Raw genomic sequence first — 25895 nt, 5'->3', positions numbered from 1 at the left:
ACAACACTCTCTAATCAAAGAGTATAGAGGAAAAGAAAAGTCAGATACAAGCTTTAAGTGTTTTCGACTGGTACAAAAAACATGAAAAACTTAGCCTCATATTTATAGCCTAGGCCACCCACTCCATTTGCTATCCTAAGCAATGTGGGACTAATTCAACCAAATCCTAACACGGATTACATGCAACTCAAAATCGCTATACCTTATAGTGGTTTATACAAATAAAAAAAAAGTTATAAACAAGTATGCAATTTTAGAAAATTATATTTTGGTAATTTTAGTTTTCAATTATTTTATTTAAGTAATATGGTCTATTTTTTTTTCTTTCAATAACAGAAACCAAACTACTATAAGTAGAAACACAAATTCACTCCCTCAACTACCAAACCAAAACTACTCTTCTAAAGTTTCAAAATTTGCAACTTTTAATCGCTTGTAACAAAAAAAAGGTTCTAGAAATCGAAAACACTTTGTTTAATTCTTCATTTCTAAGAATGCAAATTCATCCTCTTTCCGCAGTTCTTTTTTCACCTCAAAATCAAATAGAGAATGAAAAAAAAGTGCAAAATTTGATTTTTGATGCATCTTTCATGCAATTCCAATCCAACATTCCAACTCAATTCATTTGGCCTGAACATGAGAAGCCATGTCTAACAAGGCCACCAGAATTCCAAGTTCCAACCATTGATCTGAAGGGATTTCTCTCCGGCGACATGGAAGCTGTGTCGGACGCTTGTTTGCAAGTGAATGAGGCATGCAAGAAGCATGGATTCTTTCTTGTGGCCAACCATGGAGTCAATGCGAAGCTAATAGCTCGAGCACATGAGCTCATGGACGATTTCTTCGGCTTGAAGCTACCTCAGAAGCAAAGAGCTCAGAGAAAAATTGGAGAATATTGTGGTTATGCTAGTAGCTTCACTCAAAGGTTCCCTTCCAAGCTTCCTTGGAAGGAAACACTTTCTTTCCGTTACTCTGCCTCTGATCCATCCAAGAAAACTGTTGAGGAATATTTCCTTAGTGTTATGGGAGATGATTTTAGACAATTTGGGTAAGCGAATTTCTTTTTTAATCATAACTAAGAATTCTTTGAATCAAAGCTCAAAAGTTTGCTCTTTAATTTATTTTTATGTTTAATATTATCCTAAGTTTTCAAAACTCGTGAGATTATTGAACTGAAGAAGTTATAGGTTCAAAGGTATAGAGGTTCACTTAATCTGTTGAACGAGATATAAAAATATATTTTTATAAATTAATCTTTTAAACAACATTTTCTGTAAAAAAAAGGGGAAGAGATTGATTCAACTAGTTTACTAGTTTTGACAGATTTACTAACAATTGGTTTTTAAACTGAATCGGCTAGTAACCTGTTCTTGATTATCAAAAAACATGCTTTTCTTTTGTTGTAATAAATGACTACTCATTTGTGTTTCATACCTTTTTAAGGGTTGTGTACCAAGATTATTGTGAAGCCATGAACAATCTTTCTTTATGGATCATGGAGATTCTTGGAATGAGTTTAGGTGTTGGAAGCAAGTACTTCAGAGATTTCTTTGAAGGGAATGACTCTGTGATGAGATTAAATTACTATCCACCATGCCAAAGACCTGATTTAGCTCTTGGAACTGGCCCCCATTGTGACCCTACCTCACTAACTATTCTCCACCAAGATCAAGTTGAAGGCCTACAAGTGTTTGTGGATGAAAAATGGTACTCAGTTAACCCTAAACAAGACACCTTTGTTGTTAACATTGGTGACACATTTATGGTATGTATCATAGTTTATAACTTTTTAGTTGCCAATTGATGCATGTATTAGTAAGGTCTCTAGATATATATAGTCTCGAATCTGGGTCCCGAAAATCAAGTAACACTTATGTTAAAACAGACATATTTTAGTGAAACATCTGATAATAAGATTTTAAATGGTAAAAGAGAAAAATAAATAAATATATTGTATATTCAATAGGTCCATAAGTTTTAAAGTTAGAAATTATTCACATAGAACATTAGTAAAATTGCTTGATAAACTTGACATAATATTTGTGGTTTTCTCAATCTTTGGTTTCAGGCTCTAACAAATGGACTTTACAAGAGTTGCATGCACCGAGCAGTTGTAAACAGAAAAGTTGTGAGGAAATCACTTGCTTTCTTTCTATGTCCAAGAATGGACAAAGTGGTAACTTCACCAAAAGATCTTGTTAACAAGGAAAATCCAAAGCTGTATCCAGATTTTACATGGGCAAGTCTTCTTGAATTTACACAGAGACATTATAGGGCTGACACAAAAACCCTTGATGCTTTCTCAATGTGGCTACAAGAAACAAAGAAGTAGTAACTAAGGTATCCCCCAAAAGATAGCAGAAACACCAAAATATAGAGGCCAAATGTTACTTCAGCTATTTTTAGTGTAGTGACGTATAGTTTTATTATGCTTTTGTGCATGCTTTGAATTCATATTGTCACTACTTAAGTCATTGTTAATAGTCCTCACCGTTCTTTTTGTCTTTTGTTATGCATGTATGTAAGTATGATTTTATTATAAAATTAAATTACATTTGGCTCTTGAGAAATATAGTATTCCTCACTTGGGGATTTGAAACGTTAATTTTATTGAGTTTGAAAAGGCATCAAATAAGAGGTGAATTGAAGACAGTGTGTGTGAGAGCGAGAGGGGATGAAAATGAGATATAACTAAACTATAATTCAGTAAACTAGTAAAGGTTATCTATTATCTTCTGTATATAGTGGAAATTGAAAAGAATTTAGTGTACATTTTTTTTAAAAAATATTCTTCATGAGATATATATAAATATTTTCCCTGTTTCTAAAACTTGAACACAAAACCTCTTAGTGCCTGTTAGAGGTGTTTATGAGCCAGGTCGGGCCAGGTTTAAGTAGACCTGGACTACCCTAAAAGGCCATCGGATCTATTCTGATCCAACTCCAAAAGTGACCCGAAATAAATTAGGTTAAACCGAGTTGATCCGATATAAAATTAGTATATACAAATTTTAAAGTTTATATATTAAAGTAATAAAATTTTACTTTTAAAAATTAAATTTAACAAATGTTATATCATATTTATTTCAAAATAAGTTATTTTGAAACAGATAATATCGCATAATATAAAAAATATTAATTAAAATATAAAAATATAATATGATATTATTAATTTCACTCTAAAATATATATTTTTATTGTAAAAAATTTCGGACCGGACCAAGTGACCCAAAGCATAACCTGACCCGGACTCGAAAATAACAATGGATAAAAATGACAAATCTGAACTTGGCAAAATATACCGTGGTTCCGGGTCGGGGTGGATCTTGAACACGCCTAGTTCCTATAATATACCGAAAAGTCTGTACAATAGTTTCTCCAGGTACATGTAGTTCAACTATGATTTGTTTGGTTAATAATATAGTTCAATTGCCACCATTAATCAAGATGATAAAGTGAGGAGAAAGGAAGGATATGGGAAAGAAGAAAATTTATTGAGATTAATGTTTAATGACCAACATTATACATGACTGCAACCTATTTGTAATTGGAGGCCACTCAGATAAACACGCCTAAAACGTCTTTTTTTAAAGATGTCTTTATGTTGTGTTTTAATTGGTTTTGGTATAATTTATTCGGTGTTTCTCATCACATATTATTAAATTCCTCAAAAGATTTTCTTTCCAAAAACAATAAAAAACATTTAATTTGGACTAAAACAAAAAAGATAATAGATTAACTATTAGATTTTTTTTTAAAAGATTATTTACATAAAAAAATATATCACATTCATCAAAATATATATATATATATATATATATATATAAAACAAGCTCAAGCGTTTAAAAATTTTTATAAATAAAAAAAATAATTAATTTATATTCGTACAATATATAAAATAATTACTATATTATTATTATATTATAGATTAAGATTTACTAATTTAATTTTTTTTATTTTTAATATAAGTATTAGAAATAAATAAAATTTTTATAATTAAATGTAGTGTAACAAAATATATATAATATTAATTAGTTCTTAAAAATTTTAAAAAAATAGTTTCTCATTTTAGTAAAATAACTATTTATTAAAGTAGACAAATTAATTATTTTCTTCTCATATACGGTTTTTTAAGACATAAAAGCAATTAATTAGGACATTGGTTAAGATAATTAAAGTCACTATTTCATTAAATTTTTAATTTAAAGAAAAATCCTAGTTAATTTTGGTATAGAAATTTCGAATTTAAAAACATTAATAAAAATTATGTTGAATTTTGATTTATTTGATTTTCATTTAAATTAATCACTACATAAGTTAAAGTTCTGTTTTGAAGTTATATTCGAGCTTTAATCTGATTTTTAAAGTTTCAATTTACTTAGTTTGATTTTTTAACTTAGGTATCCGTGACTCATATTAGGGTTTTAAGTGTTTAGTTGAAAATAAAAAATAAGGTAAAAAAATTTCAATTGTCACATCAAATAGTCGCTAGAATGTATAATGTAGCAGTCGTTAGTCCATTTCAGCATGTCGTTAACGATTTTGTGAGACAGTGACAAAAATAAGATTAGGAACCAATGTGAGTCATAACTATTAAGTTGGGAGACATAATTGTTAGAACTGATTAGGAACCAATTGGGAGACATAATTTGTTGTTGCTTGATTAGGAACCAATTGTGAGTCATAACTATTAAATTGAGTAAATCGAAATTTTTGAAATTAGATTGAAATATAATTGTTAGAACTGAACCAGTGATCGAACCGATCAAGCTACTGGTTTACTGGTTTATTGGTTCAACTGATAAATCACTGGTTGAACCGATAAAACTGGTCTCACGTAAATATAAAATATAAAATAGTTAAAAACTTAAAATTAAAATTTGAAATGCATATCTTCACTAACATTTTATGAAGAATCAAGTCTCAACTTCTAAAAATAACTAATATAAAAAAAACCATAAAATTTTAATACTACAATAGTATCTTATTTTGACACAATAAAAAAATAATTAATTCACAAAGCCTATCATCTAACTATAATATCAGTAGATTTTAACACTAACATCAAAACAAATAACCTTAATCACAATACTAGCAATAAAATAGATCAAGTAAATTAATAAATTTTTAGTGAAATTTATATTTATATTAATAATGGTATATAATTAAAATATAATTAATTTTAAAAATAGAAAAAACAAAAATTAAATTAAATTAGATATTTATGTATACTATATAATTTGTATTTGTCAAATATAGTACTTAGAAGTGCAATGGCTAAGTGGCAAGTAGAGGTTACTTTTGTTCCAAGGTTCTTGGTGTTCGAGACCTTGTGGAGACATTTTAAAATTTTTTTCAAGCAGACCAGTTTGCTGTAATTTGAGAATATGATCTGATCTGTAAGATGATCGGATTGGATCGAATCGGATCCACACTCTAATCAGATAGAAGTAAATATGTTTAAAAAAGTAAACAAAAAAATTTATTGACTTTTTTTTATAAAAATAAATTTTTTTTATATTTTTTATTTTATGGATATATTTGATATCTGATCCAAACATAAAAAGTGCAAATATCGAATTTGATCTAATGAGTTTAGTGCGGATTGGATCGAAATTTCAGCCATATCCCATCTGTAAACACCCCTAGCAATAATAACTAAAAAATTATAATGATTATATTTTTAACTAAGAGGAAGTGCAAAAAAAAGTACCAAATACAAGAACATTTAATCAAATATTAAAAAAAAATTTACTTTAAAACATACAGTTGGACTTTTTTTGCTCATATATATATATAATAATAATAATAATAATAATAATAATAATAATAATAATAATAATAATAATAATAATAATAATAATAATAATAATAATAATAATAATAATAATAATAATATGATAATTGCTTTGTATATCACACAAATATAAACGTTTTTTTTCGATGATCTTAAGAAAGGTTTTGTAAGTCTCTAACTTTGTTGTCGATTTTTGTAGTGTTAGCTCTCATATTATCAATTTGATTCATATATAATTCGGATGATAAATTATTTGGTGACGTGCTTTCTTTTTTACTGTGATATACTTGTTTTATTATTATTATTATTATTATTATTATTATTATTATTATTATTATTATTATTATTATTATGTACATTAAAAAATAACAGGCCAAATTATTGCCATAACATAATAGAAGTATGGAAGTTTATCATTCTTCTCTAACGAAGGAAACAAAATTCTTTTCAATAATTTATTTAACGTTTAGTAGAATAAAAATAAATTTTATTAGAATAAATTTTAGTATGAGTTTAATATTTTTATTCATCATAAAATATTTATAGAATTACTCGTAGATAAATTTTGGAAAAAAGAAAAAAAAACCATGATTTTTAATTTTATTTTTAAATAAACTTTATTTTTAATTTTAAAATAAATTTTATTTTTATTTTTTAATAATATTAATTTTTTACCGTATATAATTATTCAATTATTTTTTAATCATATATAAATAAATTACTCTTAATAAGACTTTTTTGTGTTATTCAATTATCTTTTTTTAAAAATAATTAATTATTAAAATAATTAAATTTTCACAACAAAAATAATAAAAAATTATGAATGAAAAAAATTAACCATCCTGATACTTTTTTGTATTTTTATTCATATTTTAATTATAAACATAAATATAATTTAATTATATTATTTATGAAATGTGACTATAGATGTAGATAAAATTTAGTTATATTACTTATATATAGTTTCATTGTATTGTATTGCTTATAAAGTTAGATTATAATTATGACAACAGAATTGTTCTTGTATTTTTATATGTGTGACTAATTGGTGGTGTTAAAACATTACTCTTAATTATAAATAAGGTTTATAATTTAAAAAAACAAAGATTCAATTAAAAAGATACGAAAAAAATGATGTTAAAATATTCTAACTCTTTAAAATAAAAATATTCGAAATTTAATTAAAAATTATTTAAAATTTAAACTCAATAAAAATTTATATTCAATGTATTTTGTATTAAATATATTTAATAACCTATTATATCATATTATATCGTATTGGTTGAAATTAGTTTTTATAATGTTAATTTTTTAATAACACTTTATTAGAAAAAACCATCTTTTCAGAATTTTTTAAAAACTAATTAATATTATATATATTTTATTACAATATATCTTGTTATAAAAAAATTATTTATTTTTAATGCTTATATTAAAAATAAAAACAAAATTTAAATTAGTAAATTTTAATCTATAATATAATAATAATATAGTAATTATTTTATATATTATACGAATAAAAATTAATTATTTTTTATTTATAAAATTTTTTAAGAGCGCATATATATATATATATATATATATATATATATTTTGATGAATGTGATATATTTTTTTATGTAAATAATCTTTTAAAAAAAATCTAATAGTTAATCTATTACCTTTTTTTATTTAGTCCAAATTAAATGTTTTTTATTGTTTTTGGAAAGAAAATCTTTTGAGGAATTTAATAATATGTGATGAGGAACACCGAATAAATTATACCAAAACCAATTAAAATACAACATAAAGACATCTTTAAAAAAAGACGTTTTAGGCGTGTTTATTTGAGTGACCTCCTTTGTAATTTGGCAAAGTATGGAGTGAGGGCATCTAAGCAATATAATATCTCAATGTCATCAATGAGATTCTCTTTGGGAACCTCATCAAATACTTTGCCTACAAACATAGCCATGCATGCATTGTAGACAACCCCACATGAAGGTTAAACTACTTGAGACTTCCACTTACAATCTCTTAACAAAATATTATACAATATTATATCTCACACATGGATTAAATACCATAAAGTAACACATTACAAGTGACATTTCTATCTCAACAATGTAGAAATGCCTAATTATTATCAAGGAGGGTACAGATATAGCCACAACTGATATTCAAGCACAGCTAGCACATTGTGATACCTCCCAATAACTGCTACAGGATGATGATCTGTCTGAAAACAAAGACAAGGTCAAGAATGGTATTTCTCATGCCATGGAAAACTCTACAATTAGTTAATTTCTTGTATGCTTCAATCTCAGCTAAAAGTGAAATATAAAATAAGATTTTGTTGTTTTTACTCTTTTTTTTTTTTTCATGAACATCCTGAAAACAGAAAATACTAAAGATAAAAATACAAACCAAACTGGCTTTTATTATTTAACTTCTTGTAGGGTTTACATAATTTTTCTTTTTCTTTTTGTTTTATTTATTTTAATCTACAATACTTGGCTTGAATTTGAGATCTTGCTTATAAGAAAACAAGTATCAATTCACTCAAACCAATCAAGCACCGATAGGAAAGTCAATATGTTACAGCAACATATAATTCATGAAGGATGCAAAGCCAATCACAGAAGATCTTACCCTTATACTAATCTTCACAATTGCAAAACCAGCATTGGAGAAGTCCCTTAAAATCATGCAGTTAAAGTAACAAACAGAGAATTGAGTAGAGACCTAGATATTACTATAGGTTATTTTTTGTTCATTACACTTACTAGGTTATACATACAAGAAGGATGGGTTTAGAATTAATTACAGCATAACCGCTTACATTTAATGAACTACAACTACAAATGCTTCCTACAGAACAATAATATCCACTATTTCTAACATGCAATATACCTAAAATCTATAGAAAACAAAATGGCTAAATAGATTCACACCTAGTTCAAAATTTGAGTTGAAACAAATGATTACTGATGATATATTATTATATATGATCTTGGATAAACGAGCTAGACATGGCCTTGGCTGAATCACAAGTCCCAGTATTTTATGCATGAGTAGCCATTTACAGACATATAATTAAGCACTTGTGTTATTGCTGCAAATGTTATCAATTTTTGATGTACAAATAATGTGATTGGTTTAAATTTCATATGCTCAACAAACCAAAAATATATTAGCTTGTTACTATTTTTCCAACAATTTATTGGATCTTGTATATTTGAATTTATGGTTTGAATATAAATATGGTTTATGTTAAGATACTGTAAAGTTATCTGATCCTAGTGAAACAATACTTACAGATTGCAACCCATATGGAGAAATATTTAACACTAAACAGAAAAAGGACAAACACACGCAAAAAGAGTCGGAGACTAGTGCGATATGCTCACCTGAAATTCTCTACATCTGATGATTATGTGTCTAACAACTCATTTAACCCAGGCTATTAACCTAATATGCAAAACAAAGACAAAAGAAAAGAAGGGCAATCAGATATAAGTCACATGAGTAACTTCTCACAAAATAAGGATATGAATTTTTTAACATCTTTTCATTTCTATATGTCTAGTGATCCAAATAACGAGAAACTATATGAATCTTTTGAATCATACATACCTTTTGACCCAAGAAAAGAGCTGATAGTTCTCACCGAAGTCTTGAGCTGTGGAAAAGATCTTCGGATTACAACAACAAGACACATCTAATTCTTTAAGCTTAGGGCATTCTTTATTGTGTGGCCCAGGGTAAAAGTGCCTGAGCTCAGGTAGTTCCAATAATATGACCGATTTCAAATTGAGAAATTCGAACAACTCATTTTCCGCTTCTGTGGCTGCCTCATCCTTGGCAGCAATTTCTACTAGCCCTGCACAGTGTATTACATGAAGCATTTCAAGTTTCACAAGACCTTTGGCTATTTTTGCTGGAAACAAACTGATAAGGCTTTTACATTCCCTAACTTCCACTTTCTCCAAATCAGGAAATGTGAAAATTCCTTGATGATCTGTGATTCTCAAAATATGCTGCAGATTTGGTAGATTTTCTAAAGTCAATTTCTTGATCCGTGGAAAGCTTTGGGATGCAGATGGTACCACATTATTCATTAAACCTTCCACATCGAAAATTTCCTTGACAGAATCACAGTGCCGTACTTGCAACTCTTCCAAGTTATTTAGGAAAGGAAATAACTTAAAGTGTATCACAGTTGATAAAAATTCACACCCCTCCACCACCAAAGTTTTCAAATTGCTGAAGTATGACTCGAATGGCGCTAGAGCTACCCCACAAAATATATCTTCAAGTTCAGGGTGATCAATGAGTTTCAAAAACTGTACTTCACATGCAAACTTCGTAACCTAGATGCAAACAAGAGTAAATATGAGTATTGACCTTAGTATGATAGAAACTATCATTCAAGACCCTAACAATTAAAAGTGTGATTTTGTGTGAATGCTTGAGGAAAATCTCCTCAGCCTATGGTCTTTAGATATATATACGAAATGGCAAATACTCTGCATAATTCACTCTCTAATAAAAGGAAACAATCTTCCTAATTGATATCTCCATATCAAATATATGAGGGAATCTCATCAAATCTTACAATAATCTCAACACATAAAACACACTGTTGTTGGAAGTTTATTGTAATTTAAACTTCTATTGTGGCCTAATTGTAATTATTTATAAATTATTAATGGCTTAATCTCATCCGTTAATGCTAATGTTTGATGGACGCATTAGATTTAAAGATTATAACACATATAAAAATGGTCCTCTCTCTGCCTCAATACACACGACGTTTTACAGTTTCCACTCACTGAAAAGAGCGTGAAACTGCCCTCTGATGAACATCTGAAGGAAAGGAAGGAGAGAGAAACCAGTGTTGGAGATCAACTCTACTGTAACCAAAACTCAACAAAATCAGTCTTAAAGTTCAACTCTACCGTAATTAGGAATTGTTATGGCAACCAATCCAGGTATGAAAATCATAACTTTTAATATCCTAATTAATGCTTCCGCTAAAATAAGTTTACATGTGGTATCAGAGCATGTGTTTTGAAAGTATGTGATTTTCTCTGATCTAATTATGATATCCATGGTGTTTCATATTTCTGATTAATTATTTATAATTGGATTTTAATTAAGTGGGTTTCAAATTTCATGCCATCAAAACTGCATATTTGTAGTTGTATATGTTCTATATGTTTTCTTCGAAATATTTTAATTTGATCATAAATTATACTCATGTATGAATTTAATCTTGAGTTTAAGTTTAGTATTGATGACAGTTATGAAATTATTTTGAGTACGTAATGTACTCTAATTTTATGAAAAGTTTATAAATATTTTATTTATAGTATTAAATTTATTTAGATTATTTACTGCTTGTGTACACCAAAGTGACCAAGTTATAACGTAAAATGCCAGTATATTTGATAATGTGTTAATTAATTTTAGAATTAGATTTACCCAAAGAAAATCTCTTCTATTATTAATAGACTTGAACGAGAAAAAATTATTATTCTTGGGTCAGATATATGTATTATCCAAAGATGGTATATGTATTTGGCAGAGAATTTTAATCTTCAAGTATGATAAATATGGCATTTATTTGTATGTTAATATGTTAGTATATTATAGAATTTTACCCAAAGGTGAACTGTAATATGCTTGTTATGTTCTGTAATCTGAATAGATGATAAAATTAAAATTAATATGAGCATTGTATGATTAAATGACAGGTATTTCAATTCATTCGCAAGCTTCATCTGTTACCATGTTTAATGGCTTAAACTTTTCTGAATGGAGTGAACAAGTGAAGTTCCATTTAGGTCTTTTGGATCTTGACTTGTCACTTTTAGAAGAGAAACCCATTGTCACTGATGACAATGATGAGGATGAAAAGTATGCACTTAAGACATGGGAACGTTCTAATAGATTAAGCCTTATGTTTATGCGAATGACTACTGCAAGCAATATTAAGACTACCCTTCCACAAACAGAAAGTGCTAAAGAATATCTTGCGTTTGTGGAAGACCGCTTCCGTTTCTGCTGATAAGTCACTTGCTAGTACATTAATGTCACAGCTCACGGCCATGAAGTTTGATGGGTCTAAGAGCATGCAAGAGTATACTATTGAGATGATTAATATTGCTGCAAAATTAAAGTTACTGGGTATGACAGTTGATGACTCCTTTATGATGCAATTCATTCTGAACTCATTACCTTCTGAGTATGGAGCTTTTCAAATTAATTATAATGTCATGAAGGAAAAATGGGACGTTAATGAATTAATTTGAAAGCTCATACAGGAAGAAAATAGACTTAAGAATTGTGGTGGTCATTCTGTCAACTTGATTCAAGGAGCTGGCAAATCAGAAAAGAAATTAAAGACAAAGCCCAAGAATTTTAAGAAGAAAGGACATGCCAATACAAAACAGTGTCATTTCTGTAAGAAGGAAGGACATTTCCAAAAGAATTGTCCTAAACGTAAGGCATGGTTCGAAAAGAAAGGTATATTTTAAACATATGTATGTACTTATGAATCAAATTTAATTGATATTCCTCATAATTCTTGGTGGCTTGATTCTGGTGCTACAACTCATGTATCTAATGTAATGCAGGGATTCCTTACGATCCAAACCACAAGCCAAAGTAAGATGTTCCTCTACATGGGAAACCGTGTGAAAGCGCCAATTGAAGGAATAGGAACTTATCGTTTGGTGTTGGATACAAGCTTTCATTTAGATTTACCTAAGACTCTTTATGTACCTTCAATGTCTAGAAATTTAATTTTTGTTTCAAAGTTGGACAATTGTGGTTTTTCTTTTAATGGTGGACATGGTTGTTTTAATTTATTTAAAAATTCTAATATTGTTGGTTATGGTGTTTTAATTGATGGCTTGTATAGATTAAAACTTCTTGATCAATTTTCTGAATCCTTGCTTATTGAGTACCAGAATGATGTAGCTAGGCCAAATACGTCTAGAGAAAGTTCTGCATTCTTGTGGCATAAACGCTTGGGTCACATATCCAAGGAAAGAATAGAAAGATTAGTAAAGAATGAGATTTTACAAAATCTAAATTTTACTGATCTTGGTTTATGTGTGGATTGTATTAAGGGAAAACAAACCAAACAAAATAAGAAAGGTGTCACAAGAAGTAGTCAGCTTCTTGAAATTATACACACTGATGTATGCGGACCTTTTGATGCTCCATCTATTAGTGGAGAAAAATATTTTATCACTTTTATTGATGACTTTTCACGTTATGGATATGTCTATTTGCTTAAAGAAAAGTCTCAAGCAGTTGATGCTATTGAGATTTATATTAAAGAAGTTGAAAGGCAATTAGACAAAAAGATAAAAGTTGTTAGGTCAGATAGAGGTGGTGAATATTATGGAAAACATAATGAAACAAGACAATGTCCAGGTCCATTTGCAAAACTTCTAGAAAGACATGGCATATGTGCACAATATACAATGCTATACACACCACAACAAAATGGTGTAGCAGAAAGGCGTAATCGAACGTTAATGGATATGGTTAGAAGTATGATGAGCAATTCTTCTTTACCCAAATTCTTGTGGATGTATGCATTAAAGACTGCCATGTATTTGCTAAATAGAATTCCTAGTAAAGCTGTTCCAAAAACTCCTTTTGAGTTATGGACTAATAGGAAACCCAGTTTACGGCATTTACATGTTTGGGTTGCTCAGCAGAAGCAAGAATATTTAATCCACAAGAAAAGAAATTAGATTCTCGAACAGTGAGTGGCTATTTTATTGGCTATCCAGAGAAGTCTAAAGGGTATATTTTTTATTGTCCAAACCATAGTCTAAGAATTATAGAAACTGGTAATGCAAAATTCTTTGAAAATGGTGAAGTTAGTGGGAGTGAAAATCATCAAAATGTAGAAATAAAGGAAATTAAAGTTAATGTTCCTATACATGTTAATGTTCCTTTATCCACACCTACTCAAGGATTTGTTCCAACTATTGTTGAACACATTAATAGTGATGAACAAGATTTGCATGATAATGCTCCCAATGAAGAAACTAACTCACAAATATCAAAAAGAAATAAGTCTCAAGAAATACCATTGAGGAGATCTCAAAGGGAAAGAAAGTCAGCTATTCCAAGCTATTATGAGACTTATTTACAAGAAGAAGATATTGGAATATCTAAAGATCCAGTTTCATTTACACAAGCCATAAATAGTGATGATTCAAAAAAATGGATTGATGCCATGAAAGAAGAGTTAAAATCCATGGAAGATAACAAAGTTTGGGATATTGTTGCATTGCCAGAAGGCGCTAAATGTATTGGTTGTAAATGGGTCTTCAAAGTTAAGCGAGACTCAAAGGGCAATGTTGAACAATATAAAGCTAGACTTGTTGCTAAAGGATTTACTCAAAAGAATAGTGTTGATTATAAAGAAACATTTTCACCTGTTTCTAAGAAAGATTCATTGCGTATCATTATGGCACTTGTGGCTCATTATAACTTAGAGTTACATCAAATGGATGTAAAAACTGCCTTTTTGAATGGTAATCTTGATGAAGAAGTTTATATGGATCAACCTGAAGGTTTTCTAACTGAAGGAAAAGGTCGTATGGTGTGTAAACTTAAGAAATCAATATATGGACTAAAACAAGCCTCACGACAATGGTATATTAAGTTTAATAATACCATTCTTTCTTTCGGTTTTGAAGAAAATGTTGTTGATGTATGCATATACCGAAAGGTCAGTGGGAGTAAGTTTATTTTTCTAGTCTTATATGTTGATGATATTTTGCTTGCAACAAATAATTTGGGAATGCTGCGTGAGACTAAAGAATATCTTTCTAGAAACTTTGAAATGAAAGATATGGGAGAGGCATCCTATGTGATAGGAATTGAAATTTTTCACAAGGATTGTTAGGATTGTCTCAGAAGGCCTATATAAATAAAGTTCTAGAGAGGTTCAACATGGAAAAGTGTTCCGCAGGAATTGCACCAATTCAAAAAGGGGACAAATTTAGTCTTATGCAATGCCCAAAAAATGACATAGAACGGAAGCGAACGGAAGGAATTCCATATAGTTCTGTAGTGGGAAGTCTTATGTATGTGCAAACTTGCACAAGACCGGACATTAGCTTTGCAGTAGGAATGCTTGGAAGGTATCAAAGTAATCCTGGAATGGATCATTGGAAAGCTGCAAAGAAGGTTTTAAGATATCTTCAAGGTACAAAGAATTATATGCTCATGTACAAAAGGTCTAACCAATTAGAAGTAATTGGTTACTCAGATTCAGATTTTGGTGGATGTGCTGACACAAGAAAGTCTACATTTGGCTACTTATTCTTATTTAGAGAAGCTGCCATATCATGGAAAAGTTCCAAACAAAGCGTTGTAGCAACATCTACTATGGAGGCAGAATTTGTAGCATGTTTTGAAGCTACAAATCAAGCTTTATGGCTGCGAAATTTCATTTCAGGACTTGGCATTGTTGACTCAATTGCTAGGCCATTGAAAATTTATTGTGATAATTCTGCAGCAGTATTTTTCTCAAAAAATGATAGATATTCTAAAGGTGTCAAGCATATGGAAATAAAGTACTTTGGCGTTAAGGAGGAAGTTCGAAAACAAAGAGTGTCCATAGAACATGTTAGAACAGAACTTATGATTGCTGATCCATTGACTAAAGGATTGCAACCAAAGACATTTAAGGAACATGTACATAGAATGGGTCTTGGTTCTTCTGAATGATGCTAACACTCTGAGCTCACTATGTTTATTTATGTGTTTTCTGAACATTGATAGTTTGTTGTTTCTAGTTAAAGTAATATTATTGTATGAGTTATAACATAATGATCTAGAAACTTTATGGGACCGATATAAAATTGTGTTATTTATGTAGCTTGTGTAGTAAGATGCTAGTAGTTGTAGTATATGGAAAGAAATGTGTTTCATATTAAATGCATGACTGTCATAACTCACACAAAATATTTTACCATATTAAAGCAATTTTGTAATGTGTGAGAATATGATTACACTTAGGCCAAGTGGGAGAATGTTGGAAGTTTATTGTAATTTAAACTTCTATTGTGGCCTAATTGTAATTATTTATAAATTATTAATGACTTAATCTCATCTGTTAATGCTAATGTTTGATGGACGCATTAGATTTAAAGATTATCACATATAAAAATGGTCTTCTCTCTGCCTCAATACACACGACGTTTTACAGTTTTCACTCACTGAAAAGAGCGTGAAACTGCCATCCTGATGTACGTCTGAAGAAAAGGAAGGGGAGAGAAACCAGTGTTGGAGATCAACTCTACTGTAACCAAAACTCAACAAAATCAGTCTTAAAGTTCAACTCTACCGTAATCAGAACTTGTTATAGCAACCAATCCAGGTATAAAAATCATAACTTTTAAGATCCTAATTAATGCTTCCGCTAAAATAAGTTTACAACTGTTTCTTAAAATGAAAAGTTAAATTTAACACCAGTTTGTTCTGTATGTTAGCTCCTATTCTAATTGCATTTGATCTCCTTACCAACTTGAATTGCAGTGCTCATTGATTCCCCTTAGTTGATTGTTTCATGATCTTGGGAATACAAATGCGATAGTAGGGTCAAGAATCTAATGGACTATATATACTAGAGTTAACAGGTTAAGAGTCAGAATAGATTGCTTGTTCTACTTCTATCATTCTGGTTTAACATTATTGACAGCATGGATATCCTCAAGGGTTTTTAAAATTTTATCCAAATTTAGGGTTCTCTTTTTGTTTTCGATTGTGAGTTTTCTTAGCCTACTAAACATTTTAGAGAAAACTGTCATATAGAGTCAATAACTAAATTGGATCCCCTTTCCCTCTTGTTCACTCAGTTATTTAGGGCCTTGTGCTATTGAGCCTAATTTGATTTTCATTATTTTGTTTCTTTGTTGATGATAGTGTTTCACTCCTTTCCAAACATCTATGTGTCAGAATTCGAATCCCAAAGACAGTGTTTATAAACTAATCAGTGAATTACAAACTAATCTCCTAGCTGCTTAATCATACGTCTTCTTCACTTTGTTTCAGATGGCTGCGATTCATATTCATATCTATCTCAATGAAGGTATCCGGGGCAGCATGACAGATCTTGAAATCAAATAATTTCACACGTCCAGCACTAAAATATGTATGAATAATACATCTATGAAAGAAGAGTGATAGTACCTTCCATGCAATGAACGCCTTTATTTTGTGGTTAAGATCATGCTCCCACCTCTTGTCTGATGTCTTTGGAGAAATTTGGATGGCCTCCAACTTTGGTGTCTCTAACCCTGGAGAGAAAATCTTCATGTTGGGGCATTCGTAAATGATTGCCTCAACTAGTTCAGGGAATTTCAATGTGGAATCCCCTTCATAAAAGCTTGCTAGGCTTGGCAAAGAATTCAGAGACAACACTTTGAGCTGCCCAAAGATTATCTGACGTTGAATTGCATCATTTACTTCCTTGGCCACAATTTCTTTTATTGATTTACACTTGTTTATATGCATCTTCTCAAGTTGCACCAAACTTTTAGCTGTTGAGGATGAGAATACATATATCAGTCTAGGACAATCAGATAAGCACAGTTCTTTTAGACTTGAGAAAGATACCGCTGGTAATATACACTCCATTATTGCTCCTGTGCTTACTTTGTCTCTCCCAACAATTTCCTCTAACCTCAGACAGCATTTCACATCAAGTTTTTCAAGCTTCATTAGATATTTTTCAATTGATGCTGGAAACAGACTTCTAAGCTTGTCACATCCATCTATATATACTTCTTCAGATTGTTGTTGTCCAGCAACTCCTTGAAGCCCTGTATTCCAGATATGCTCCAGGTTTGGTAACTGATTCAATATCATTCTTGACAGGAACAAGGCTGGTTCCAAATCTTTCATCCTTCTGTCACCCCTTATGTCTCTTGCATCAAATATTGCATTCACACAATTACAGTTTCCCACTTGTAATTCTTTCAAGCTGCTCAGCAAAGAATGTATATTAGAAGGTATTGCAGTTGAAGACCATTCACAGCTCTCCACAACCAATGATTCCAAATTTTCAAAGCATGTGTCTGGAACAGAAACTACATTGTTCCAAAACATTTGTAGTTCAGGGTGTTCACTAAGCTCCAAATGTTGTACTTCACATGCAAACTTTGTAATCTGTATAAGGAAGACAATAAAACATATCAAGAGGTTAAGTTTGATAAGTAATCCATGTAAAATAGTTTTCCACTGTCATCCAGTTACATGCTTCTATCTGTACGATTTTTTAAGTAATATACAATATAATTAAGCCAAACACTTTGATTGATGTCATAATATATAATAAGGCCTCTGCGTTTCACTAACAATGCATGATGAAAATTAAATTCATTATCAAATTGAATAAGTGTACACATTGCATTAGTTATCAAATATTCTTGTCTTTCCTTGCCAACAAGGCTAGTGTTTGGTTCATAAAATTCCAATTGTGAGATTGCACGAATGTAACTACATGATGTATGAAAATTGAGACAATGAAACACTCCAATTTATTCTTAATGCAACAATATCTTAAACCACGTAAGTTTTTGTCATAGATATAGGTAAAATTAGATGGACTTAAGTTCAAAGATAAATTAATCATTTTTGTCCTTCAGTTACTCAATTAATAGTTTTCATCAACGATTGATGATACGGGACATTGACTCACATCATACATGACACCTAGCATATCCCATTAGACGCTGAACAAATATATTTATGAGAATCTATCAATTTATTGTCATTAGGTTATATTAGGATTAGGGTTTATATAATTGAAAAAATTGACTAAATTAATAGATTTTCATAAACATATTTGTTCAGTGTCCAATTGGACATGCTAGGTATCATGTAAGTTGTCAGTTAACATTCTATATCATCAATTGTTGACGAAAACTATTAATTGAGTGGCAGAAGGACAAAAATGATTAATTTGTAATATTTGAAGAACTAATTTGATTGATAAAATTTTTCAAGGACGAATTTAGAGAACGACCCATCTTTCAGGGACTAATTTGACCGTTAACCACTTTAAATATGTTGTATACAAGAATTGATTTAAAATTTCTCTGTAAACAATATGATCTTCTTAATAAAGCCTTTTCCAACTAGATGGAGTCGGCTACATGGATCAAGACATCATTACATTGTGTCCATGCATTGAGATGCGACAAAGTTTTACGTTGGCCGTTGCAAACCTAACACAACCCTACATGGATCCAAAGATGTCATTGTGTCATGGCCACATATTAGGATGCAACAAAGTTTTATATAGGTTGTCACAGGCCTAACATGAATCAACATGGATCCAAAGACAGAAAACCTAAACCGTGAAGCTTGTGTCATAAGGCATACATAAGAAATATTCACTTATAAATGTATATATATAGCTAGAAAGAGTATGAAAAATTCAATCATAATTGAAGAGTGGTAATTAGATAAGGAAAACTATTCACTTTAGGAAAATAGTAATATATAATAAGTATGCGGTCTAAATAGCTGTTATTTTGGTTTCTTTGAAAAATATTTAAATTTAAAATCAAAATATTTTCATGTAGTAAAAATTAATGCTGGATTAGTATGATAATTTTTTGTTATATGTACTATATCAACATCAATGCAACTTACAATTTTTCCTAGCCTTCACAATAGACTTCTCCATGTTATTCAAGTGCCACAAATTCAATAAGGCACATGCCTATTTTCAATAGAAAAAATTCCTTTATAATTTTGCCCCCTCCATGCACTTATAGCTATCTTTAACAATGTACTTGCATACAAAATGTATTCAAATACATTCTCAACCTAACAATTTGAAGCAGATGGGGGGATTTATGTCTAACTTATAAAATGGAAGGAGAAAAATGAAGAATAGAGAAAACTCACCATTTGTTCAGATTGCTTCCATGTCGTGATGTTAAGATCACCAAACCAACATGGTTCATCCATGTGGTTGCTAAATTCAACTCCCATCAACTTTGGAGTATCTACGCCACTTTGGCAGAACACTGTCATTTTGGGACATTCGAACACAGAAACTTGTTCCAAGGATGGGAATTTCAAAATAGAATTGCCTGCATAAAAGCTTACAAGGTTTTCCAATGAGTCAAGGTACAACGTGTTGAGCCGCCCGAGAGTTATGTCAACTTGAAGATCTGATTCATCCTTCTCTTTGTCCACTATCTCTGTCATTGACTCACATTGGCATATGCACATATTCTCAAGTAGAAGCATGCTTTTTGCTGTTGACAATGTGAATAAATATTGCAATCCACCACATTCTTTTACAGTCAAATTTGTCAGGCTGGAGAAAAGCACAGTGGATGGAGCCAAGTTTACTAAAGAAGGACATCTGCATATTTCCAAGGTCTTAAGGCCTCTAGAAAGGACGTCCACCCAAGTGTTCTCCAATCCTATCGCTCTGAGCTCAGGCAAAGCATTCAGACATAACTCTTTCAGCTTTGGAACTAATGCTTTTGCATCATGCTCATTATCAATAGGACGGATCCCGGTGTGTTGTAGAGCCGCTAACACGTAATGTATTTGATCAGTGAATGAGAGGAAGTTAGAGTGATCCTCATGGTTATAGGATGTATCATCAATACAAGAAGACAGCCAAGGACCTGCTTCATGGGGGAATATCATCTTGAAGGAACTATGACTCACTTGTAGCTTTTCAGTGTTGGGTAACTTTTGAAGCAACCCAAATGGAAAAGTAGATTCATAGTCAAAGCATTGCAGTTCCAGAGCTTTCAATTTATTAAGAAGGTCAAACTGAGATATACTCTGGTCAATCGTCACAATATCTTCTGTATTGAGTGACAGTTGCTCCAAGCTGGCAGCAACCTAATATGCAAAAGAAAAAGTGAGATATCTCTCACAGATATCCTGAGCCCATTTCCACAATATAAAAATAGAACAAAACAAATCATGCATGCAATAATGGCAATGGCAACATAGATATACAGGGATCAAGAACACTTGTAAATACAGTTGTAGCTAATTTAAAAAGAGCTGCAATAATTTATCTAATAATTTACTAAGTTCTGTATGCAGGATCCTCCCCCCTAACTCTGCAAAATCCACTAAATGTACCCACAATCTCTAATACTCTAGTAAGTGTAGCCAAATTGGCATTAGATAATTTCTTTGAATTCTGGCCTTATATTTGAAATGTGAAATGTCAGGTGTCCAAGAAGACACTGCTTCAAGGCACTCTTAGAGAAAGACTATACAGAGGCACACAGTGCAGCAAATGTAGTAAGTCTGATGCTGGTGTCTGTCAAATTAAGTCCACCAATTTCTGTCTCTCTCTCTTGTAAACCTGTAAGTGATTTGTGTTACAACAATGAATTCAAATTTGTGGAAATGTACAGTTAATGTATTAAGTATCTAAAGAAAGTGGAAACCACACCTTAAAAGCTAGTTGTTAAGGGTAAAAAACCAGTCTCCTTAAATACAACATGAAGCATCCCATATTACCCAATGTGAAACTTTGGGCACTCCATATTTTCCAAGTCCCTAACAATACACCGCCCCTAGAGAGCGAACATCCACAGTGGCTTTACTTTATTGACACTGACCCAACAACAGCAACTTCACTATCGGTTATTAAAATTTGGTATTCACCTTAATTCAGCTAGGTAGCCCTTTCCATGGCGACAGCCATCAAGGCTCTGATATCATTGTTAAGTACCTAAAAGAAGTGGGAATCACACCTTAAAGCTAGCTGGGGGGGGGGGGGACCACTCTCTTTGAATACATCATCAAGCATACTATACTATCCGATGTGGGACTTTGGGCACCCCATAATGCCATAGTCCCTAATAACTATTTTAAAATTCTGCAATAATAACAATAGGAATGTATCATACGCTCTCTGCTGTCATTATGCTCATGATTTCTTCTATTTTTACATCTACAAAATGCATAATGTTACAGAGGAAAAAAAAACTATATAAAATAGAAAGAGATGAACAATAGTTGCGACCTAGAAATAAATAAAATACAAATGTTGGGGCAATCTGAAAACACGCAAGAGATGTTAGAGAATGAACTTAGAAAGTGAATGATTGAAAGCAAGCTTGGATGGTAATGTGAACAGAAGATTGACACCTATACAACAATGCTGATATAGCAAAACTATAAGATTGCAAAATGTCAACTACTCATTGTGTGACAGTATTGGTATAAGCTTTTACATCATAGAAATGGATGGATAGAAGCAGCATAAAAGCAACGTTCTATTAGAACTGCATTGATGTTCAGAGATAATCGAAATCACTGCTTGATGACTAAATGTCCATGAATCTTCCAAAATTTAGAGGATTAAAATTTGATCTAAAACATGTTAAAGATAGACTATAACTATGCCAAGATAAGTTGTCTAAAAGGATTGTGTTACTGCCTTCTACAATATTGAAGCATGCCAATTATTTCTATTACCCACATAGCATTCCAAAAAGGACCAGTAACATAGTATGAAGTCATAGAAAAACATAGTACCTGTTCAATCGAGATAAGGGCTTGTTGATTATCTTGAAATTCTTGAAATTCACCATCTGGATGATTTTGGTGGTGTTCATAATCCGGATGCTTCTGATGGTCAATTCGAAATATAGGAGTGAACTTTTTACAAAGGTAAACTTTTAAACTTTTCAGCATGTGAAATTCCACCTCATATTTTCCTGGGTAGATGTACTTGAAATTTTGCAAGTTACCTAGTATCAGTACGGTCAGACATGGGAAGAGAAACTTTATAGTTATGCCTTCTTCAGCTCCTATATCTGGTTGAAAAAGTTCCTCTAGGCACCCGCAGTAGCTTACATCAATAATTTCAAGATTCAATAGATCTTGAGCAACTGATACTGGAAACAAACTTTTAATGCTACTACATCCGTTGACGTGCATTACTTGTAGTGCAGGAAGCCTGAAAAGCCCATGAGGATCTTTACTCCATACATGCATCAGATTTGGTAAATTTTCTAATTTCAATTTCTTTAGGGCTAGTTGGAGGGGAGCAGCTTGACCAATATTCACATTACTTTTATCTCCTGTAATATCTTTCACATCAAATACTACATTCACCAATTCGCAATTTCTTACTTCCAGCTCCTCCAATGAGGTTAGAAAAGACAGTAAATTGGAAGGTATTACATTTGATATAAAGCGACAATTTTCCAGAATCAAAGACTTCAAATTGTTGAAGCATGTGTCCGGGACTTGAACTACACCAAACCATATATCTTTTAGTTTTATCTCAGAATGATCTCCCAGTTTCAAATGGTTTACATGAGATAGAAACTCTGCAGCCTGTACTTGCAAAATAAGAAACACATCAAATTCAAGGACATGATTTCTAGGCATGCCTAGCATTAATAGCTTTTATTTACATATTTTACGATTGTTCTGTTTATATATTTCTCTGATAGGTAACACTTACTATAACCCCAAAGGGGAGTGAGGAGAGACAGAGAAGCAGAAAACAACACAAAGAAATAAAATAGCAGCACGGTGCACAAGCACCCAGCGTTAATGCAGGGTCCGGGGAAGGACCACACCCAAAGGGTGTAATGTACACAGCCTAACCAGATAATTACGTCAGTGATTGTTTCCACGGCTTGAACCTGTGACCTTAAGGTCACGTGGAGACAACTCAACCGTTGCTCCAAGGCTCCCCTTCAGCACAATAAGATGGTAAAGAAGCAAAGTAATATCAAAAAAAAAAAAAAATCTTCTGAATCAAAATCAATACCGTCGCAACTTTTGGTCAGTTTATTTACATCCATTTCGCACTTATCACAATTTTACATATTTTAGAGAACATTTCAGCTAAATATTACTTTTTTAATTTATTACATAATATAATTAATTTGAGTCAAAGAAGAAGCTTTATTGCATATAATTGTCTTAAGCGAAGAACTTTAACAATTAGAGCTGTTTTAAAAATCATCGGGGCAAAGACAAAATATAGCTGAAATATCTTGATATATATTGTTGTTAGATAATGTTCAATAGTTTAAGTGGTGCATTTATGAAGAATAATTGAGAAGGTGCTCTACGTGTATTACTTTCTATATATGTTGGTCTTCTTGTAACAATACACAATTCATACCCAACTATATTATCTTTCTCTCTTCTGTCTAGTTACTTTATTATTTCCATTGAGTAACCATAAAGCTTAACAAGGAGATAAATTGGAAATAGTGAATACTTTAGCCTAACGCATTTTACACTAACATTTTATATCGCCTTTTTTTGAAGGTAATTATTAGGGTGACAGTATGATAAAGTTGTATACCAACTATTATATTAAGTCCACATGCTATAATAAAGTTTTATACACTGCCCCTGGTTTCACTATATCAACACTAACCTAACAGTAGTCACTTTGGCTATCAGTATACACTATACACCTTAATCCAAACTATAGGTAATTAGGTAGGCCTTCCAAGGCGCTGACAACCAAACTTTGATATCATTGTTAAGTACTTAAGGAAAGTAAGAACTACACCTTAAAAGTTAGCTATTAAGGGAAAAGAATTACTCTCCTTAAATACAATGTAATGTTACCTAATGTGCGACTTTAGACACCCCATAATACACAAGTCCTAACAGAATCCTACTTTTCAATCATCCGGAATATAGAATTGTAAGATAAAACATGCTATGGCCACTTCCTTATTCCCAAGGCAACAAAAAATAATAAAATACATACCGTTTCCTTAAATGCCTTTGAAATAATAGTTTTGAGATCAGTTCCCCAGTGGCTATCTGCATGGTCCTCATATTCAACTCCAAACAACTTAAGCTTACTCATATGCCCATGAAATTTGACACCTGACAGGTTTGGTGATACTGCATTACCTTGACAGAAACTTTCCATCATAGGGCATTCAGATACAGACACTTGTTCCAACAATGGGAAGTTCAAAGAGGAAATGCCATCATAGAAACATGCAAGGTTTGTCAATGAGTCAAGGTACAATGCTTTGAGCTTCTTGAAAATTATCTCATGATGCTCATTCTCATCTAATTCATCAATCTCTCTAGCTACAACCACTTTTAGGGACTGACAATGGCTTATAGAAATCTTCTCAAGCATATGCATACTTTTGGCTGTAGAATATGTCAATAAGTAGTCCAGTTCATGACATTGAGAGACACTCAATTCTGCCAGTTTGGAGAAAAAAACAGTGGATGGAGTCAAGTTTACTAAACGAGGACAACCAGATACTTCCAATTTCTCAAGATTTTTGAGAATGGAGTGTGCTGAAGAGTGTTCGAACCCAATGGAATTGAGCTCGGGCATAGTGTTCAGCTTTAACTGCTTCAGCTTTGAGGGGACTCCTCCATAATTCATATCTGGTCTATCCATGGAGAATATCTTCTTGAAGTAACAACAACGCACTTCAACTTCTTCTATGTGGGGAAATTTTTGAAGGAATCCATAAGGAAACATGCTACACCGGCTATGAAAACACTGCAAAATAAGGCATTTCAATTTCTGTAGGAGGTTCACCTCAAGCTGTCGTCCATGGCAGATCATCATGGTTTCCTCTTTATTGAGTGAAAGTCTCTCGAAGTTGGGAAAAACCTAGGAGAGGAAAAAGACATATAAGACAGAAATTGAACACCTGAGCATGATTAAAGAATTCAGATTTTTAGTAAATGAATCATGGTACTTCTTAAAATATATTCTTTCATAAGCACAGTGAGTTAAGATTCATTTTATAAGGAAGATTGTATTCTAGCATCTTACAATGACAAAATAAAACACAACAGCACACCATGACATTTGAACCAAAATTAAAGTAATAATTCCGAGATGAACTTTTGATCCTTCACCAAACCACCATTCAATCATATATCACTGCATATTTAGAAAAGCAATCATATGTCCTCCTAAAATGTCTACCTAATATCTAAATAAAAAAGAACATTAAGTGCATTTTCAATTTTCAAGATAATAAACGCATTTATATATTCCTCTTATTTAGAAATAGAAGAATGTTTATTAAGTCTTACCATAAAACTACTTATCCCA

General features: G+C 31.4%; 2 protein-coding genes and 1 pseudogene across 3 annotated transcripts in view; 2 read left to right on the top strand and 1 right to left on the bottom strand.

The window, feature by feature from the left end:
* Positions 1–390: 390 nt before the first annotated feature.
* LOC107637020 (gibberellin 20 oxidase 1-D-like) lies at positions 391–2570 on the top strand. The gene is made up of 3 exons (XM_016340475.3): positions 391–1048; positions 1444–1765; positions 2069–2570. Exons 1-3 carry the CDS (start codon positions 495–497, stop codon positions 2330–2332), a joined length of 1140 nt encoding a protein of 379 aa, XP_016195961.1. The 5' UTR covers positions 391–494; the 3' UTR covers positions 2333–2570.
* A 908-nt stretch (positions 2571–3478) lies between these two features.
* Positions 3479–25895, bottom strand: part of LOC107639795 (uncharacterized) — a 32626-nt gene continuing 10209 nt past the window's right edge. Inside the window, exons 8-15 of one of the 2 annotated variants that reach the window (XM_016343393.3) lie at positions 24567–25445; positions 22355–23161; positions 19736–20695; positions 17009–17986; positions 9413–10149; positions 9187–9247; positions 7633–8015; positions 3479–3537 (exon numbers count right to left, since the gene is read on the bottom strand). In XM_016343393.3, coding sequence (XP_016198879.1) covers positions 9226–9247; positions 9413–10149; positions 17009–17986; positions 19736–20695; positions 22355–23161; positions 24567–25445 — 4383 coding nt within the window. In that variant the 3' untranslated portion in view covers positions 3479–3537; positions 7633–8015; positions 9187–9225. Of the gene's footprint in view, positions 3538–7632; positions 8016–8428; positions 8475–9186; positions 9248–9412; positions 10150–17008; positions 17987–19735; positions 20696–22354; positions 23162–24566; positions 25446–25895 lie in introns of those variants that run through there. The other variant, XM_088483924.1, reaches the window with a different exon arrangement.
* On the top strand, positions 14765–15544 carry LOC148569179 (secreted RxLR effector protein 161 pseudogene; annotated as a pseudogene).

The sequence above is a fragment of the Arachis ipaensis genome, chromosome B4 (assembly GCF_059453495.1).
Source record: "Arachis ipaensis isolate K30076 ecotype BB chromosome B4, ASM5945349v1, whole genome shotgun sequence".
Taxonomy (NCBI): Eukaryota; Viridiplantae; Streptophyta; class Magnoliopsida; order Fabales; family Fabaceae; genus Arachis; species Arachis ipaensis.
This window is presented reverse-complemented; position numbering and strand designations above follow the sequence as displayed.

Excerpts from the sequence above, each read along its gene's own strand:
- LOC107637020 (XM_016340475.3), top strand. The coding sequence starts at position 495 with ATGCAAATTCATCCTCTTTCCGCAGTTCTTTTTTCACCTCAAAATCAA. Across the intron at positions 1,049-1,443 it reads GATGATTTTAGACAATTTGG|GGTTGTGTACCAAGATTATT; the intron begins GTAAGCGAATTT and ends TACCTTTTTAAG. Across the intron at positions 1,766-2,068 it reads ACATTGGTGACACATTTATG|GCTCTAACAAATGGACTTTA; the intron begins GTATGTATCATA and ends CTTTGGTTTCAG.